The sequence below is a fragment of the Hyposmocoma kahamanoa genome, unplaced genomic scaffold, assembly GCF_003589595.1.
Source record: "Hyposmocoma kahamanoa isolate Upper Pololo Valley unplaced genomic scaffold, ASM358959v1 182, whole genome shotgun sequence".
Lineage (NCBI taxonomy): Eukaryota > Metazoa > Arthropoda > Insecta > Lepidoptera > Cosmopterigidae > Hyposmocoma > Hyposmocoma kahamanoa.
The window spans coordinates 6,931,476-6,950,246 of NW_020653713.1; the positions used below are offsets into that span (position 1 = coordinate 6,931,476).

At 37.7% G+C, this 18,771-nt stretch overlaps 2 protein-coding genes across 2 annotated transcripts; one reads left to right on the top strand and one right to left on the bottom strand.

Moving 5' to 3' along the window:
• Positions 1 to 550: 550 nt before the first annotated feature.
• Positions 551 to 6,170, bottom strand: LOC113226158 (mitochondrial fission 1 protein). The gene is made up of 5 exons (XM_026458688.1): positions 6,029 to 6,170; positions 5,835 to 5,948; positions 2,563 to 2,733; positions 1,223 to 1,356; positions 551 to 620 (listed from the first exon to the last, which is right to left on the bottom strand). Exons 1-4 carry the CDS (start codon positions 6,071 to 6,073, stop codon positions 1,237 to 1,239), a joined length of 450 nt encoding a protein of 149 aa, XP_026314473.1. The 5' UTR covers positions 6,074 to 6,170; the 3' UTR covers positions 551 to 620; positions 1,223 to 1,236.
• A 6,500-nt stretch (positions 6,171 to 12,670) lies between these two features.
• On the top strand, positions 12,671 to 16,977 carry LOC113226159 (ubiquitin-like-conjugating enzyme ATG3). Its single transcript, XM_026458689.1, has 7 exons — positions 12,671 to 12,782; positions 13,062 to 13,250; positions 14,362 to 14,475; positions 14,951 to 15,112; positions 15,240 to 15,410; positions 16,230 to 16,357; positions 16,787 to 16,977. Exons 1-7 carry the CDS (start codon positions 12,711 to 12,713, stop codon positions 16,944 to 16,946), a joined length of 996 nt encoding a protein of 331 aa, XP_026314474.1. The 5' UTR covers positions 12,671 to 12,710; the 3' UTR covers positions 16,947 to 16,977.
• Positions 16,978 to 18,771: the final 1,794 nt, after the last annotated feature.

Consider the following 18,771-nt stretch of genomic DNA (forward strand, 5'->3'; position numbering starts at 1 on the left):
AAGATAATCCTCTGAGTCACGTTGTTATTGTTGGCAATAAGCGTAAATCAAAATAATATGCGACGTCGTAAAAACCAATGGACAATATCACTCGTCGATAAAGTTCTATCGAAGTAAGCAAACAAACTAGTGTGCCCACTACTCGGTACTGTCAGGAATAGTGCGACAAAAAACTCACGTAAACCGAAAATTCGATATCGAATATATTTCACACCGTTTGAATTTAAAAAAATGTTTCTAAGACAAAAACTATTTATTTAATGGAATCGCTTGACAAAATTGGTTCTATATATTAATCATCACATGCCCTTATAAATAAAGTACTGCCTATAACTATAATAAATACATTACACATATCACTTCACTAACTAGACCTTGCTTATATATAAACTACACTACGACAGAAACGAAATTTTATTAAACGGAAAGGGTAATTTCTCTTTACAAAGTAAAATTTAATTGTCATTAATTATTTGTTTTGTACAATGTGTATATTAGAACTAAAGCCATGTGAAAAATGTCGCCAGAATGGGCGTGTTTCGTGTACACTGCGCCGTCGCTACTCCTGACTGGGGCTCTTCTTGACGAAGAGGTAATGAACACCAAGAATGGCGTTCATTCTGCAACAACACATGCATGTGTTCACCTATCATTGATTCTACTCTAACTACTAAATATAATTACATCACACCCCAGTAATCAACTCTGGAGTGTAATTGTCATGGGTGATACCTTTACCAGAAATAGGGAAGTACAGTCCAATATCAATGGACAAATCAATTCTTCCAAAATTAGGTAATATTTAAGAATATTATAGTGCTAATAATATTATCAGTATTCACGCAGAGTTTTTTTTTTTTCAAGTAAAAGTTTGAGTAGTTTACTTTATTGTTATCATATCACTAATCAAGATTTTATCAAATTTATTTTCGCTTGCTCAGAATAACCTGCTTGTTAACAGCTAACTTGAAAACCAATACAAACTTCAGCATGAAAAGTGAACTCCTATACATCTTAATTATAAAAAAAATAACTTGTGTAGTAAAATGTTTTAATGATTTAGAATTGCATCAATTGAATATAAAAAATTGGCTTTATCAATAATCATCAAAATTATATATACACATTTGTTTTCCACAATGGTTAATTGGTGTTTAATAAAGACCATTAGTAGGGTAGTATCACCAATGACATCAACGGTAGACTGGTAGAATGTACTTACAGTAACAGCCAATGCTATTTCTTGGAGGCAAGCGCGATGCCAAGCCCAACGAGGCCGCCGAGCGCCAGCACCGCACCACCCGCCACCGCCATACCGATCAGTCCCTCTTTCTCCATTCGCTTGTTTATTTGACGCTGGAATATACAAATGATACTAAATATGTATATGTATGCATATAATACTAAAATACATCATTATTATATATTTGGATGCAATTTTCCTGTATAAAAAATAGTTCACTGCCTCCGCTGGGTTGGCACACAGAGGTCCCGGGTTCGATTCTCGGGCCGGGAGAAACATTTGTATGGTCTACATTTATTTTTTTAAATATATATATCAAATAATATCAAGTGATGGGACGAACAGTATCTTGCGATTTATGTCGTTCTCGCGCTAGTCGCGTCCTATCGTGCTAGCCCTTCAGGTATTATAAAAAATATGTGTTATTCTAGTACAGCAGTACAAAACCTCCTTCGATTTTTTCGGCATTAACTCCTTCTGCAGATGTACTCTTAAGATTGTTATGTTCCACTGCATACATTAATTCTCTTATTCCCCGTTCCTTTCTTACCAATATGCCACAATCTTACATTACTTAGATATAATTTTATTGACAATACTACTCAACAATAACATTTCTTGTGCAAGGAAACATGATAATTTTCAGGATAGTTTACTCTACCTAATTTCGTTGACAATTCTTATTATTTAAATGTTCTAGGGAAAATAATAAATATTATCATAAAGTATTATTTAATATGCAAGTGTAGTATATTTCTTGAAATATTATTTCTTTTCCTGTCAAATGTTATTGAATCGAAATAATAGATGGGGCCATGACATTGTCATCAAACATGCCAACGTCAACTAAAAATTACTATGTACAGTAGTTTTGTACAAATAATATAAAAATTATGGCGGACGTCGACATTAGTAAGTCCTGTACGTCCCATAAACCCGAAATATTATTTAATATACTCGAATACTTAAATAATAAAAATTGTCGCCATAACTAAATAGAGAAAACTAACCTGAAAATAATGCACACACTCATATAGCCCCGCACTAGGGAAACTCTGTATCGCGGGTGCAATGGACACACACATAGACAACCACAAAGTATACCGAAACTCACGAGAGAAATAAATGCAGACCAAACAATTATTTTTTCCCAGTCCCAGCCCGGGAGTCGAACCCAGTACCTCAGCAAGGCAGTCTAACATGATAGCCGTTCGGCCACAGAGGCAGTTACCATTACCCTATTATTTCCTTTGTACTTCTTTGCACTGAAATTGTTGTTTTTAAAATAAAGAACTGAAGACAATTGAGCATGTTCTTACCTCAAGTGCTACAACCTGTTGGTTCGCAGGTTCAATTTCAAGGAATGCTTTCACATAGTGCAGTGCCTTATTGTACTCCTTGATGCGTGCGTTACCAATCGCCAGATAGAACAAGTAGTCGCGCTTGCCGTCCGGGTGCGAGTTGAACAGCTCTTTAAGAAGTAATATGCCCTAACAAGTAAGAAAAATATTTTAAACTTATCTACCATTCATCATAATTCATTAATTTGTAAATTTATTTTATTTACTGAGCCTTTTAAGCCAAGTTACAACTCTTAACTCAAAGGGCCTCTTAGCAGAGGACGCCTCCAGATCTTTCCAGTGAGCTCTGTACCTACTCTTCTCCAATAGGGACCTACAGTGAGCTTCACCTCGTCCTCCCATCTTCTATATTAACACCCTCTGTAGCATTTTCCATCATTTAATAATAATAATAATAATTCTATATTTCAGTAACACAATTAACATTACATTAACAGTAGATGGTATGAATAGGAGGTCTATTATGCTTATCAAGTCTGTTTTACAAATCATTTGTGAATAACAGGTTATATAGAAGCTGACATGTGCATGTAATAACTGTTGTTTCACTGTTGAGTTTTTCATCATTTAATAATAATAAATCTTTATTTCAGTAATACAGTCAACAGCACATCAAGCTATACACTTTTGTTCAAATACCACCTCCAGTGCAATTAACTTTACATTAACAGTGAATGTTACCTACTATTAAGCTTATCAAGGCTGTGTCAGGAATCATTTGTGTGAATTTGTGAATAATGCAGGTTATACAGGAACTGACGTGTACACAATAAGTATAGTTCCACTGTGTGTGCTCTGTGGCAAAATCTACACTCTCTATCCTCTCTCTGCCCAATATTTGACATGTGCTTGTTCAAGCCACAGTATCCTGTTAAAAATCTAGTAAGCATTCCAATGCCATTCCTGTCCAATGACAGAGCTTCTCTAGTGTTTTAACAAAAATTAAGCATACAAATATTGAAGGTATATTATACATTCACTCACATCCAGTTCGACAGACTAAATCAGGATTTAATAAGTCAGTCAGTAATTTCAATGTGGTGACAGTTATATGTTATGTGTTGGTATAGTTATTATTATTATTAAGGTGGCTTCATTCGGGGCATACGCAGCCTCTCATCACTGTGTCACATCACTTCAACTGATCTATTGTGATCACCACTAATTACAGTTCAAAGTCAAGACCAACAGCATTGAAGAACTGAAGGACTTTCCGGGCACTGACAGATTTTAAGTCCTCTGGTTGTGGCTATACCTTCCTGAGTATGGAGCGTCATATGCCCATCAGGGGGTAGCATTGGGTGAGAAGATGAACAGGAGTTTCATCGACTTCGTGGCAGAATCTACACTCATTCTCTCTCTGTTTAACATGTGCTTGGTCAAGCTACGATATCCTGTTAAGAATCTAGTTAACATTCCAATGCCATTCCTGTCCAATGACAAGGCTCCTCTTATCGAGTATATAACCAGAAATAGAGATGAAATAAGTGCCATATATTCCTGGTAACACATCAACGATACAGCTCTTATAAATATCAAGTCTTGTTTGCACTGAAATATAGACAGGCCAAGTACTGATCTGTATGTACGTCTCTGTATATTCCAAAAAATATTCTGTATTTATTGTAATAAAGATTATATCTCTAACAATGCCGTTTATTCGGTAGTATGGGAAAAACAGCTAAACATCTAATCACAAAACAAACAGAATCACATTTCATCGGTAATTAACCCTTAATTTATCTGTTAGGTCCGTGGGACCCCAAGTAATATTTGTTTTTGACGTAAAATCTTTTATATCGCGGTTTTCATTTCGGGCGTCTCGGTACTTTCACCCAGTGTGGCGCAAGACGCGGGACGAAGAGGACGTGCGCCTGCGATGCTTGCATAGGTGAGTAATGGCATTCGCGGAGTCCGTGGGACTCCACCGGAACATTTGTGTTACAAGTATTGCATTATTTATTCATTACAAATATTGTTATGAACGTATATTATTAGTATTTATTTTTTGTTTTAGGGTTTAAAATGGCGTGTCATAGTGGGTCAGTCAACCTTCTTCAAGAAAATGACGGTTTTATACTTCAAGAGTGGCCGTGAATGTATGAGGCCGGTATGCTTAGGGTGCACAAAGAAAGTCTGTGTTCGATGCGTGAACAGAGATAAGGAGTAAGCTCTGCATGTTTCATTTTTTTGTATGGACGTGAATATTTTTATTTTTCTTTCTAATTTTTTGATTATATATGTAATGTACTATAAAAATAAAAATATGTATATAAAAAAATAAAAAATATATATAATTTAACCTTTGGTTAGGAAGTTGGCTCTTGTTTTTGTTCGAATTTTTTATTGTCTATTTGACTTTCATATTATAAAAAAGACTGTTACGTATTAAGTACAAATTGTGATACACAAGACTGTTAACATAATATTCCTTATTAAATTAAACGATTTTTTAACTTTGCATTTGGTTTTATTTCAAACAAAATTATATTTTTTTCAAAAGGAGTCCCATGGACTACATGAGGTAAATTGTAAGGGTTTTGTTCACCGGGTAAACTAAGGGTTAAATAATAAATATGTAATTTTGCTATTTTCACTCATTATAGCAATGCTCAAGTTAACTGGTTGATTTGAAGTGAAACAGTTGACGACACACATCAATTGTTTCGAACTCGGGCTAGCCAATCAGAGCACAGTTGTCACGGTAATGATAGGGCAGAATAGTTTTCAAGCAAATTAAATGACATTTCATCTCTATTTCTGGTTATATACTCAATGGCTTCTCTAGTGTTTGGCACTGTAGGCAGCTATCAGGGCTTTTGAATGCTCAAGACCTGATATAGTTGTAATTTTAATGATAACACTTTTACATAAATAATACATAAATTGTCATTTAGAAATTTGGACACTGCAGACCTTATTACTTTCAGTAAATTGTTGTAAATTATTAAAATACCTTTCTGCATGATGGTAGTTGTACAAACTTTCAAAAGTTGGTCATACTGCCCTTTTTCATTACGAGGGTAGCATAGAAATGAACAGGTAGTAGTGGAAGATCTTAAAAATATGGTTACCATTATCAGCTATTTTATTCTCTTCAATCAACAAGTTGCTCTGACACATCTTCTTTGTTAATCAAATTACTTAATCGTAGCGAGTAAAAAGAACCCCAAATAATTACGTTCGTCACGATTCACACGTTGATAATAATAACACTTTTCCCATCTTACCTTCCTTATATCCGTAGGGTATTTGCTCCGCACGAGACACCACGCATATTCAAATTGCGCCTTGTGCGTCACCTTGCCTTGATGCAGTTGCTCGTGAAACACCTTCTCGAACTTCTGCTCAATAATAAAACACAACAAAGATAACAAAATGACTCACACAAATAAAATACGCTACGTTGTGCAAACTTGCTTACTTGCAAATCTTCTGACGAGACTGTTTCATCCAAAACGTCTTCCATGTTAATATATTTATTTGCTTGACCTAATACGAGTTAATTTATTGAAAATTTTAATTTCTACGGCAAGAATAAAACATTATTTGCGTTTTTATTTAAAGAAAAATGCAAATTAACGAAAATTGATTGATGGAAATTGACAGATACAACAGTTAAGTTATGTTTTTAAAGTATTCATTCCCATTTATTTGGGTAGGCAAAGGTTCTACCATACAGCCTCTCCATGGATTTAGTATATTTTTTTTCTTGTTTTGGTAATGCAACGAGTACTCTGTTTTTATACAGGCTGTAACAGAAAGGTAAAGTCGTATTAAAGGACCCAAATATACACTTGGTTTAGGGTCGTAGGACTCTACTCAATGTTCAAGTCGGACTTGAGTATGATTTAAAGCACTAGAAATCATACTCAAGTCCTTGCCATTAGGGTCGTGTTTCCAGTGCTTGAAATCATACTCAATCCCTGACTTGAGCATTGAGTAGAGTTCATGGAATACGACAATTAGACCCTCACGCGCAAATTTCAAATAAAAATTGTGACTTTTAAAGTTCGGATAGTGACTTCAATGTCGGCGGATGGATTTGCAGTTAAAGTCACGTAAACTTACGTTTAGCGATATGTAGTGTTTGTGTTTTCTCTGTGAATGTTGAGTGAAAAGAATTTAGTTCTCTAGAGTATGTATGATAACATACTCTAGAGAACTAAATTAAAGTTTAATTGTATTTTTGATTTGATTGTGCCTCTGAGGCATTTCGATTTTACGGGATTGAACTTTCGAGTTCAGTTCAGTTCTGTTCGCGACGTAGTGTGGGGAAACCCACGTTTTGAAGTGCGATCAGCAGCCAAATTCTACGAAGACTTCAAGGTCGCAACGCGAATTGCAAACACTTACACTCAAAAACTTTGTTGCACATGTTGTACGTGACGCGCACGTAAGTTTCCGGAATGAATAAAAAAAAATACTATAAATGGTCAGAAATGAATTTATTTACTACAGTTAATGCACTTTTTCATACGAATGAACCAATTTTGAAAACATTTATGTCACTCCTCCGTAACAATCTCTGAAACATTTTTCATACTCTTCGACAGCCTCTTCAGGTGATGAAAATCGTTGACCGCGAAACTGGTTCTTAATTTTTGGAAATAAATAAAAGTCACAAGGTGCCAGATCGGGACTGTACGTGGGATGGCTCATAAGGTCAACGATCTTCACCTTCAAAAATCCATTTGTCTGTCTGGCCGTGTGAGAACTGGCATTATCGTGGTCCAAGATGATACGGCGTTTACGGTTATTTTTACGGAATTGTCAATAACTTCCGGCAAACAAACAGTCGTGTACTAATCGCTATTCACGATACAGCGATTCTCCAAAGCAACAGTAGCCACGTGTCCAGTTTTATTAAAAAAAGAAGCAATCATCCGCTAAGAGGCACTTTGCACGCGCGCCACTTTGGTTAGTTTCGGCTTCAACTCGAAAGATCCATACGCTCCATTGCTGCTTTGTTTTGGGATCGTAACTATAAAACCATGTTCCGTCACCTGTTACTATGTCCCACACCAAATTTGACGCCCCTTCGTTGAATCCGGTAAGCAAGGCAATGCACAAGTGATGCGATCCGTTTTTTGAGCCTCAGTCAAATTGTGTGGGATCCAACGAGAGCACAGCCTTTTCATACCCAAATGTTTGTGTAATATTGATTGTATTCGACTCATGCCTATGCCTAAAGATGCCCGAATCTCATGGTATGTCATATGCCTGTCTATTTTGATCATACGGCGCACAGCAACGATGTTTTTGTTGTTCGCAGTAGTGGATGGGCAACCATCACGAAAGTCGTCATTGAGATTCACACGACGGCGTTTGAATCCTGCAAACCAGCTATAAATAGTCGTCTTGCATGGTGCTTTACGCCAAAAGCTCCGCTGAGCTGTTAAATTACACTCAAAATCGTAGAAAATCATACTACGAAAATGTTCACGAGATAAATCCATGGTGATGTAGCCAACCAATTTCTAAAATGACGCCGCAATATAAAAACAAGTGATAGTCAGATGAAACAAACTGTTCTACAGCCGAAGAGTTCCATTTTGAAATGTTGTAATTACTTTTTAAATATTGTTTATTATGTGGCCAGTTCCGGAAACTTATAGTGCGCCCTATGTATTGCGCGTCATACAAAACAGCCTCTTTTTCTTTCTTTATCCTGCAATCAGCCTGGCTGGCTATAAACATATGAGTTGTATGTAGTTCATAATGGAAAAGGTGGTACTCCCAGTGGAGCCCTGATCTAAAGGTTGTGTTGTCAGGTATTTTACAGACTACAGTGGTCAAAGTTGTTACGCCTTTTTTTAGTCGCCGTATACTTTCAGGCATGGTGAGCTGCTTGATTAGTTGATTTAGGTGTTGTTCTAGCCGAGTTCTGTATCTATCACCGTAGGAGGCTATTTCTTCTCTAACTGTGGGCATGTCAAGAAATTCGTGGATCTCCGTTGTTTTTATGAACCATGGCACGTTTGATATCTGTCGGAGTATATTGCTCTGCACCCTTTACATAATCATTATATTAGAGGTACTAGCAGCGCCCCAGACTTGCATGCCATAAGACCAAATTAGCTTTAGTATCGCTTTGTAAATTAGAATTTTGGTATCAATGGCCAGTTTACAATTTCGATCAATCAACCAGAGCGGTCTTCTTTGCATACAGTGAAGGTGACCTGTACTGATTTAGTCCCACTAGCAGCAATTCTCCATTGAAATTCTAATTTGAAATGTACTGTTACTAATGAGTATGAGCTCTGGATTCCAAAGAATGTTTTTGGCAATAAAGACTTTTCGAGTTCTTAGGTTTTCGCGATTGTTAAACGTCAAACACCAAACCACAAAGGTTTGTTTGAAAAAACAAATATACGCGATTTATATGAGGATAAAATAGTTTCATTTCTAAATAAAGACTTTTTCAAAGGCTTGCTGTATGTCAAGGAAAGCCGATGAGCAGTATTCTTTTTTCTCGTATCACTCTCTGATTGCTCTGCTTACTCTGTGGGTCTGTTCTATAGTTGAGTACTCTTTTCTAAACCCGAATTGGTGGTCAGGGATAACGGAATTTTCCAGAAATATATGTGTTAGCCTATGTAGCAGACACCTCTCAAACAGCTTGGACATAGCAGGCAGTACGCTGATCGGTCTATATGAAGTGACTTCGTGAGGGTATTTACTAGGTTTGTGGACCATTATAATTTGGGATACTTTCCACAAATTTGAGAAATATTCTACTCTCATGGTTGCATTGAATAGCGTTGTGAGATATACTAAACCTTTGCGCGGCAATTCTTCAAGGGCTTTCTTGTCGATGAGATCGCACCCTGGTGCCTTGTGGTTGGGCATGCCTCTCTGGGCGTCACTAATTTTAGAGGAAGGTCAAGTCGGAAGTCTTGGTGAAGAATAGCGTTATATCTGATTCATCTGCATTCGGTTTAACAGGATTTGATTTGAAGACTTGATTCAAATGGGCCTCCACTTTACTCTGTCCAGTTCTAGCCCATTTTCCATTTTGCATCCGAAGTGGCGGCTTGAGTTGTGCTGTAATGGCCGATCAAAGTTTTTGCATGTTTTCCATAGACAGTAATTCGTCGCTTTTGTTGAGGAAACCTCTAGGTAAGTTTCCAGAGCGACGTCAGTAGCTTCTGATATGAGGCTTCTTAATTCTTTAGCTGCTCTATTAAATACTGTTTTGTCACTACGATGTCAGCTGGTATACCAACTCTTCTCAGTCTTCTTTTTTCTATAATATCTATACAACCTCTTTACAACAAAGAAGTCTATGACGTCTGGTAGCCTATTAGGGTCGGTGGGCCAGTTAATAGGTACTGCTCTTGATGTAGTGGTGATATTATTCTTATCTAGACTCTTCTTGAGTTTTCTACCCCTGGTATTAGTCAATCTGGAGGCTCAGTGGACGTTTTTGGCATTCCAGTTTCCTCCGGCTTTATAACGTGCGCCCATCGCATCAACTCATCGTGTTGCCCTTCTGTTATTTTATGTCTTGCAGGACAGTATATGGCTGACACATTATACGTTCCGTTTCGATCCTCTATTGCAATAGTGGCTGCTTATATGTGGGCTTTTTTAAACTGTTCTAATTCACTGTGTTTAATGCTTGACCTCACGATTACGGCAGCTCCTTCGTGTGCAGTTCCACCTGGGTGATTAGTGGCATAAATGTCATAGTTTTGTAACCGGATCCTACTGCTAGCCGTAAAGTGACTTTCAGATACCAGCAGTATATCAATGTTGTGAGTGTACCGCAGAGCTTCAATCTCTTCTTTGTTTAAAGACAGCCCCTCTAGGTTCCAGGTAGCTATCTTGAGGGTAGTCGTTTTACTAAATTGGAAACTAGGGTTGTTATGAGGCTGATAAGTGCACTCATCTGTTGTAAGTTTAAATCGAACTTTTCTGTTTGTTTAAGTAATATTTCTTCCAGTGTTTGACTTATCGTGGAGGGGATTTCAGTCGTTTTGCTTTTATTGACTTTTAAAATATCTGGATCGTTGAGAATGGTCAGGAGTTGGTCTAACTCCAACTCTTTGATGAGTTGGAGTGGGAACTGGGTAGCCGTATGGCAACAATTTTTTGGTGGCCCCTTCGTTTAATGTGGTCCTGTTTGTTAGATTTCCTGGCTAGCATTTCTCTATACACCTCTCAACCCTAGTAATTTGCTGGACGGGCGCCTGGACATAGAGCATATTTCGCTGGGGTGTTACGGTCTGTCTTAGGAGACTCTGCAGTTTTGTGAGATTGTGGACCTTCCACGGCCTCGTACAGTAGTTTTTAGTGTGGTCGTATTGTTGGCATCTTTGGCATTGGACTACTACATTTTGTTTGCGTGGATCTTCTATAACAACTGACTGATGTATTTGAGGTTCTTGATAGCTTTGTTATCGGGTCCATGTGCTAGATTGGCAAATTAAGTGGAGGTTGGTTTCTTTTCTGGTCTGTATCTCGCATTTATTATTTCTCCAATAATGGTGTTACCGTACTTTCCAGCATTTCTTTTATTGCACTAATTGGTATTGTGTGATGAAAAATTCTGATCACGATTCTATAGGGCCGTTTGTCTTTTCTATTGAAAGTATGTCCGATTAGGCCTTTTCCTCTCACAGCATCTATTATGTTTTTGTACACCTTTATGGTAGTGCAGCTGTTACGTAATTGATTTTAGTTGACAATTTTGTAGCTGAAATCTGAATTATTCACAACACTCTCAAGGAGTTCTGTGAGCTTGTTAACGTCTTCGATACCATAATAATAATAACGCACACACTCAACATAGCCCCGCACTAGGGAAACCCTGAGTCGCGGGTGCCATGGACACACGCATAGACAACCACAAATTACACCCAAATTTTAAATTACGAGAGGAGTAAATGTAGGCCTTATAAATATTTCTCTCGGCCCGGTAATGAACCTGGGACCTCTGTGTGGCAGTCAGGCATGGTAACCGTTCGGCCACGGAGGCAGTTAACACAAGATTATAGGAGGTGGTTTTGAAGGTTTATTTATAGTTTCGCTATTTTGTTTGCCGTCATCATCTATTTCTTCAGTAGATAGTCCACTGAATCTGTTGGTGACTCAATCATCTCGGGGGATGGTGAAGTTCAAGCTGAAGCTCAAGTTGGATCGCCCTATAGTCCGCGGTTGCCGAGGCAGCTAGCTACCATATCTGGTAGCTGCTTCGCTACCGCAACCTGCGACGCGGTGGGTTACACAGGGCCGTGCTACTGGGAAGTAAAACCCAGAACCCATAAACCACAGCCGTTTTTTAATACCTAAAAAGAAGTTGTTTTCCAGCAATTATTTTTGCTTCATGTGCCTCAGTTTGATGTATACACTGTGCGTATATTTAGCTTCTAGGGTTTTTTACGCCCTGTATAGTTCGATATTAAATGGAGAAATAATATGCGTACACTTAAAAAGCAGTTCAATGGACTTTGAGTGGTTTGTCGGTTTTTTTTATATTATGAATTTCCTTTTCCTCAACCAACGGGTCATAGAAAAATTTCCTTTTTGAAAAAACCATATTCCGAAGATTACATATTTTTTCCTGTATTTTTCTTGGGGGATGGAAAAAAATTTATTTTTCCCTTAGAGGATGGAATAGTCTAAGATTTTTCTTAGAGGATGGAAAAAATTTTCCATAGTCTAAGATTTTTCCACATTTAACAGTGACACCTGTCAAAAATTGAAGATATGGAACTCTAAAATTACATTTATCAATGTGTTACATTTATCAAACGTAGAACACAATATGGGGCTTCGAATTATATTTTTCCAATTTTTCAGAATTTTTCTGAAAAAGTTCCACTGTTTGACACTTTTCGGAAAATTACCTACCGTTATTTCATACGTCGGGTTAGTTTAGATTAATCCAAGCCAAAAAATCTTAAAAAAAAGCGTCAGTTTAAATAGATCCTGAACGAAAATATAAATGTCATGCAGTCAACAGTTGTCAAAGAAACAGCTGACAACTTATGTATGTTTCTTTGTTGCTGTGTTTTCGTATATTTGTTCTAAAATTTCTGAATATTCTAATAATAAAGTAAATTCCTCTAAATTAAAGCTCCATTGTTGGAGCGGCGACCATGCAAAGTGTAATTAACACGGTGAAGGGCACGGCTCTCGGCGTTGCAGGGTACCTGACGCCTGTACTCAAGGTGGGTAGTAATGTATTCATCTCCGTTCCTGAACCAATTGTTTATCATTGTGCTAATAAACTTTATCTTTTAAATGGCCGTTTATTATGTCCTATCATTGTACCTATTCAGTATCATTGGCAAATGTGATTAAAGAATATAAATTTGCATTTTTTTAATGACAATTACTGAGTAACTTTTTCTGGTCAATATTTATTATATCTACGTAAAATGATTGGTCTTTGCAGTTATTAAGATACTGTAGTACAAACCTATATCAAATTAAGAGAGCATTTGCAGGAGTCTAAGTTTCAAGAGACAGGAGTGCTGACCCCAGAGGAGTTTGTGGCTGCGGGGGAACACCTTGTGCACCACTGTCCTACGTGGCAGTGGGCGCGCGGCGAAGAGGGAAAGGCGCGCTCATACCTACCTGCCGACAAGCAGTTCCTCATCACACGAAATGTGCCATGCTACAGGCGATGTAAACAGGTATACTGGCATCTTTTCGTCATCGAATTCTTAGGTTCTTGCGATTGTTGCACTTTGGGAATAAAACTATTTTTTGGATCTGAATTGCATATATTTATTAACAAAGCAACATTTCGGGTGCATTACAGGTCCCAAGGTCACAGCTGATGGAGATGGTAAAAACAATAACCCGTTATGTTTAAATATTAGGCCTTTAGATTGCGTCCATGAATGTGGGACCTGTAGGGCTACCACAAAAGGGTGTGACTTGCACGCTGTCGACATAAAGCACCTCATGATTTATGTCGCCCACAGATCAGTATCTTGATACGACTATTCTCTCATAGAGATCCCAGGCTATACGTCACTATCACACAAGTCGCACTCTGTCGTGCTAGCCCTTCTGTAAAGGACCCGAAACATTGGTTTGTTTAAAAAACATCTACATAATTTAGATCTAAAATATAGTTTAGTTTAATTTCCAATTCACGAGTTTCCATCTTTCAACAATCTTATCACCATCCCATTAGTTGGATGGTACATATGTTTTCTTCCTCCATTTATCTCTACCACCATCTCATTGTTCATTCCCTTCATACAGTTAACTTTTACACAATCCAGCTGTCTTTTCTTTGATTATTTATTTTAATTTTCAATCAACATAATGACTGTTTAAGAGTTTAAGAGTTTGTTTAAATAAGACTATTGAGTGAACCCCACACTTGGCATTGCTACCTATTGATTATAGTAATTAGTCTACATGTAATACTTTTAAGGACTTGTAAAAAGTTTGTCGAAAATTGCCTCCAGTGCAACGGAACAAGATATGTCAATGTGTAGGTTGATGTGCTGTTGACTGTACATACTGTCCATACCTATTTCTGCTGCCAGTTTTGTAGGGTACGGTTGCTGGTCAAACTGCAAACATGGGACTTGTCACCTTAATGTCTCAGGGCGATGGGTGCATTGTCAGTGACTGTCAGATCTTTGTGATTTAAAGTTCATTGCTCGAGTGATACAGCAACGGTTATGGGTAGGAATGTAGCTTACAACCAGCGGCATAACTTATTCGTCCTGTCACTTGATTGTCATAAAATAATTATTCATCAGTATTATTTTATTGGATATGCAGATAGAGTACTGCGAGGACAAAGAAAAGGTGATAGAAGACGAGCAGGATGAGGATGGTGGGTGGGTGGACACACATCACTATGACAACACTGGCTCACCCAGTTTGGAGGAAAAAGTGAGTTAGTGATAACAGGATAAAACTTTTTTTTTTCCAAAAGGCTCATTGAAGTTATATTTTGTTTAATGAACTTCATTTAACTTAATTAATGAGACAAAATGCAGTTTAAAATCTATAATTATCCTACTTATTTGGTGATAATTACTTAGTAATATTATTTCAAAGAACTGGGCTAGGCTATTGATTTATTGTCATCAAAAATATCATAATAAATATACTATAACTATTGTTGACTCACTGATGCTTACGCCTCATTTTCCACTTTACATTTGGAAATATATATTGTAAAAGCAAGATGTTTTCGATTCAGGGGTGATGGCAGTATTGTTAACTATAGGCTTTATAGTTCATATTTGAAATTGAAAACATGAGTTCTTTGAAATTTCACAGCATTGATAAGGCCATATCTGAATTAACACTAAAATTTTTTAAATTGGATTGGACCACAACTAGAGCTGCTTTTGTTGTACAGGTATGTGATATGACGTTGGAAGCGGCAGATGCAGGCGACAGTGAGGGGGAGGGACGGGGATCAGGCGAGGGGGATGACAACGACGACGATGATGACGAAGATGGGGAGGCAGAGGACATGGAGCAGTTTCAAGAGTCCGGATTGCTGGATGAGGTTGACCCCGTAAGTATCAGCACTCATAATCGTAACACCGTGGATATTCTTATAAAAAATATATTACAAATACCAAATGGAATGTACTGTTATTAAACAATAGTAATAATTTGTTGATAATGTTGGATGTTGGCAGTCGACAGCGCTGGCACCGCGGCGTGAGTCCAAAGTAGAGACGGAGAAACCGCGAGGTGTGGGGGGTGCTGGCGAGACGGACGATATTCTGCGCACGCGCACCTACGACCTGCACATAACCTACGACAAGTACTATCAAACGCCGCGCCTCTGGCTCATCGGCTACGATGAGGTTACCATACATTGTCGATACTTAGATTCGTATTTTGCATGAACGAATGAAATATTTCATATTGCACGTAAAAAATTACAATTACATATACCTCTTGCAATGGCTCTACTACATACCAACTGGCCAGCTTGGATTCAATAGACAAGCGTGTCAGGAGGCTTATAAGTGACTCGGAATTAGTAGACGCGAAGCTGCAGCGCCTTGAACACAGCCGTACCTGCTTATCGGTTACAGCATATATCACGGAGAACGATGGAATTACACGATTTAATTTCGCCTTCCCCTTTCCATCATCGGGGGACCAGACGTAGGTTTGGATTCCACCCCCATGTTGTGGATATTCCAACGATTTGCACAAAGCGTTATGCTTCCATATTCATATGGCGAACGGCTAAGGAGTGAAATTCCCTGCCTGCAGACGTGTTCCCTGAACGTTATAACTTGAGTCTTTTCAAGACGAGAGTGAATAAGCATTATTTAGGTGTGCATATTCCATCACCTGAGGTCAAATGCGCACTTAAATTTGTATAAAAAAAACCCAAGTATCTTAGAATAAGATAAAGTTATTTTAAAGTTAAATATATATAGTCTTTATATTTCTCGCATTTTTGTTGGTGTCCGACTACGTAGGCAACCACTTTTCTTTGTTTGTTCATGCAAGACCGATTAGTCTTAAGTTTAAAATGCTTAATCTAGGTATTGCTGCTGTCGAACATAAGTTTTGATATTTCTGTACCAGCTTTCATTTGCCGTTAAATACCCATTGTTTAATGGAGTCATCGAATATGTCTATTGATATGGTCGAAAAAATTTTGGCAGAATCACACTCTGTTAAGCGTGGAGCAGATGTACGAGGACGTGTCGCAGGACCACGCCAAGAAGACCGTCACCATGGAATCCCACCCGCACCTCTCCGGGCCAAGCATGGCCTCCGTTCACCCTTGCCGGTAATTACGCATCTTTTTCCTGGTCATGATTTTAGCAACTTATATGTGTACCAACAGAGCCCCAACTGTTAAGCCGATTTCGGCATATTATTATGTAATACCTAAAGATTTGTCTTAATCACATGACCATGGCTGTAATAAGAAGAAAAAAGACTCGAGGATATTATTTGGGGCATTATAATCATGGTAGCCTGCATGCAATCGTACTATTTACGTGCAGTTGTGATGAAAAAAAGATTGAACACAAGCAGCTATTTTACACGATTGAACCTTCAGCAAATTAAGTTACTTCCATTTTTATTAAGTAAAACTATTCAACAAATCATATGCATCCCATTGGACATCGGTCTCCACTATGGTTAGGATTTTAAGTCATACTTCACATAGTCCTCTTTTAATAATAATAATAATAATGCGTGTGGGCTACAGGCACGCGGAGGTGATGAAGAAGATAATCGAGACGGTGACGGAGAGTGGCGGCGAGATGGGAGTGCACTGCTACCTCATAGTGTTCCTGAAATTCGTGCAAACCGTCATCCCCACTATCGAGTACGATTTCACGCAAAACTTCTCTATTAACAAGTCTTAGAGTCAAAACGCGGCTTGTTTTATAATTTCACGGCTAGCCTATTCATTGAGCGTCACTGATGACCAATTACGGTAACATATAAACCTAACACGCGCTCCAAATCGACTGTCCTCTATGTTTTGCTGATAATAGGGATGCACGATTTTTTGCTTTGAATCGATTTTTTTGATCGTAATGAATCAATCGGTCCAGAGATCGGATCGTATGGTCTCGAATCGATCTTATAAAAATCGTTTCAAATTTTAATTAATAAACAAATTATGACAGCCTTTTTGACTTCAATCGGTTACGAAAGTCGTATTTCAAAGTGATACTAGCCAGTGAGAAAAGAGGTTCAGATGGCACAGAAGCAGCGACAATCGCCAAATATTGTAGACTTATTGTACTTGGGCTCTCGGAATTCTCGCGCATGCTCGAGATTGCTCGCGCGTTCCGCGGAAGATTTGGGTCGTATCTAGTTTATACGTTATACGATTGACCATAAAGTTCATTGTGCTATGTACAATATCGTTACAAAAATTCGCTTCCATTCCGCCGCAATATAAATTGAGCCTTAGATGTTGCCAGACTGCTTTTCTTGCAGTTCAATAAAAAATCTGGGCTCAGAAAGAGACTGTTTAAATTATCAATACGATCTAGACGATTCGATTTGCTTTAATGTTGAATTTACTTAAAAATCGCATTGTAATAAATCGGTACAAAAAATTGTTAGATGGTATACACTTGAATCGATCTTCAGAAAAATCGTAATGTGCATCCCTAGCTGATAATGCGTGAAGAGAAGCAATACCACCATGACGATCCTACCAGAGATTCAAAATAATCTGTGTAGACAACAACAACTTATAGGAGTGCGCGTGACGCCAGTCTGCAATCGCCACAATATTGTTTTTTAAGAAGTGTACAGTACAAAGCTAAAACGCTTTAGCTTGCATTTAATATCAAATTGCAATAAAGCATTTGTTTGTCATTAATCTAAACTTATGAACATTGATCAGAATATCGACTGTGAACTGGCAATCGGCACTATCTCAATTTTGACAACTTTAGTTTTAGTACCGATTGCCAGTTCACAGTCGATATGTAATAGTTTTTTGTTATGCGAGGCTGCAAAGTTGTTGTTTGACGCGAGTGATTGTATTGAAACCTGAGCAAACGAAGGAAGCTCTGAGCGTAGCGAGGGTTTCAAGACACGAGACGCGAAACAACTTTGTGCCGAGCGAATCACACAACTTTTCACCTCACTATAGCGAGGAAAATGGTAGATGAAAAAAAAAACAATTAAACTAAAAAAAATTAGTGTTTTAAATTAAAAGAAAAAGTTCATCTTCGGATGCGTTCTGAATTTACACCTCATCAATTTTTATTCTTGCTTGTACTTTTATTTTGTGATTATTGAAATTATTTTATTTCTTCAACGAATTAAAATAATTTAATAAACCCAATTAGTTATTATTGTCAATTTAATGTCAACAATAATAAGAATGAAATATACCAACGGATTTATATTACATAAATAAGTAATATACGACAAGTCGCTTATTTGAACATGTCATTATTATTTTTTTCATCAAAAAGAAAAGTTAGGACACCACAGTCCATGCATCGTCAAGTTCGAATTTCGAAAACCTTTTCCACGCTAGCGTGCAAAAAACTCTTGTGTGCGCAGATTTCTAAGGAGAAAGAAAGCCTTTCCGAGCTACGGTGAAAAATTTATTTACTTAAGTAAATTTACGAAGTTTAGACTTCGATAAACAGAGACAGAAAGTGGAGACTGCCTTACGACTGCATTTGTTTGTCTCGGATTTTTTTGGGATTCGAGAAA

What these genes read in the sequence shown, in the direction of transcription:
- LOC113226158 (XM_026458688.1), bottom strand. Translation starts at nt 6,073, where the DNA reads ATGGAAGACGTTTTGGATGAAACAGTCTCGTCAGAAGATTTGCAA. An exon ending in TCTCGTCAGAAGATTTGCAA is followed by an intron (nt 5,949 to 6,028) that starts GTAAGCAAGTTT and finishes ATTATTGAGCAG; the next exon opens with AAGTTCGAGAAGGTGTTTCA. An exon ending in AACAGGTTGTAGCACTTGAG is followed by an intron (nt 1,357 to 2,562) that starts GTAAGAACATGC and finishes TGTATATTCCAG; the next exon opens with CGTCAAATAAACAAGCGAAT.
- LOC113226159 (XM_026458689.1), top strand. Translation starts at nt 12,711, where the DNA reads ATGCAAAGTGTAATTAACACGGTGAAGGGCACGGCTCTCGGCGTTGCA. An exon ending in TGCTGGATGAGGTTGACCCC is followed by an intron (nt 15,113 to 15,239) that starts GTAAGTATCAGC and finishes GGATGTTGGCAG; the next exon opens with TCGACAGCGCTGGCACCGCG. An exon ending in GGCTCATCGGCTACGATGAG is followed by an intron (nt 15,411 to 16,229) that starts GTTACCATACAT and finishes AAATTTTGGCAG; the next exon opens with AATCACACTCTGTTAAGCGT.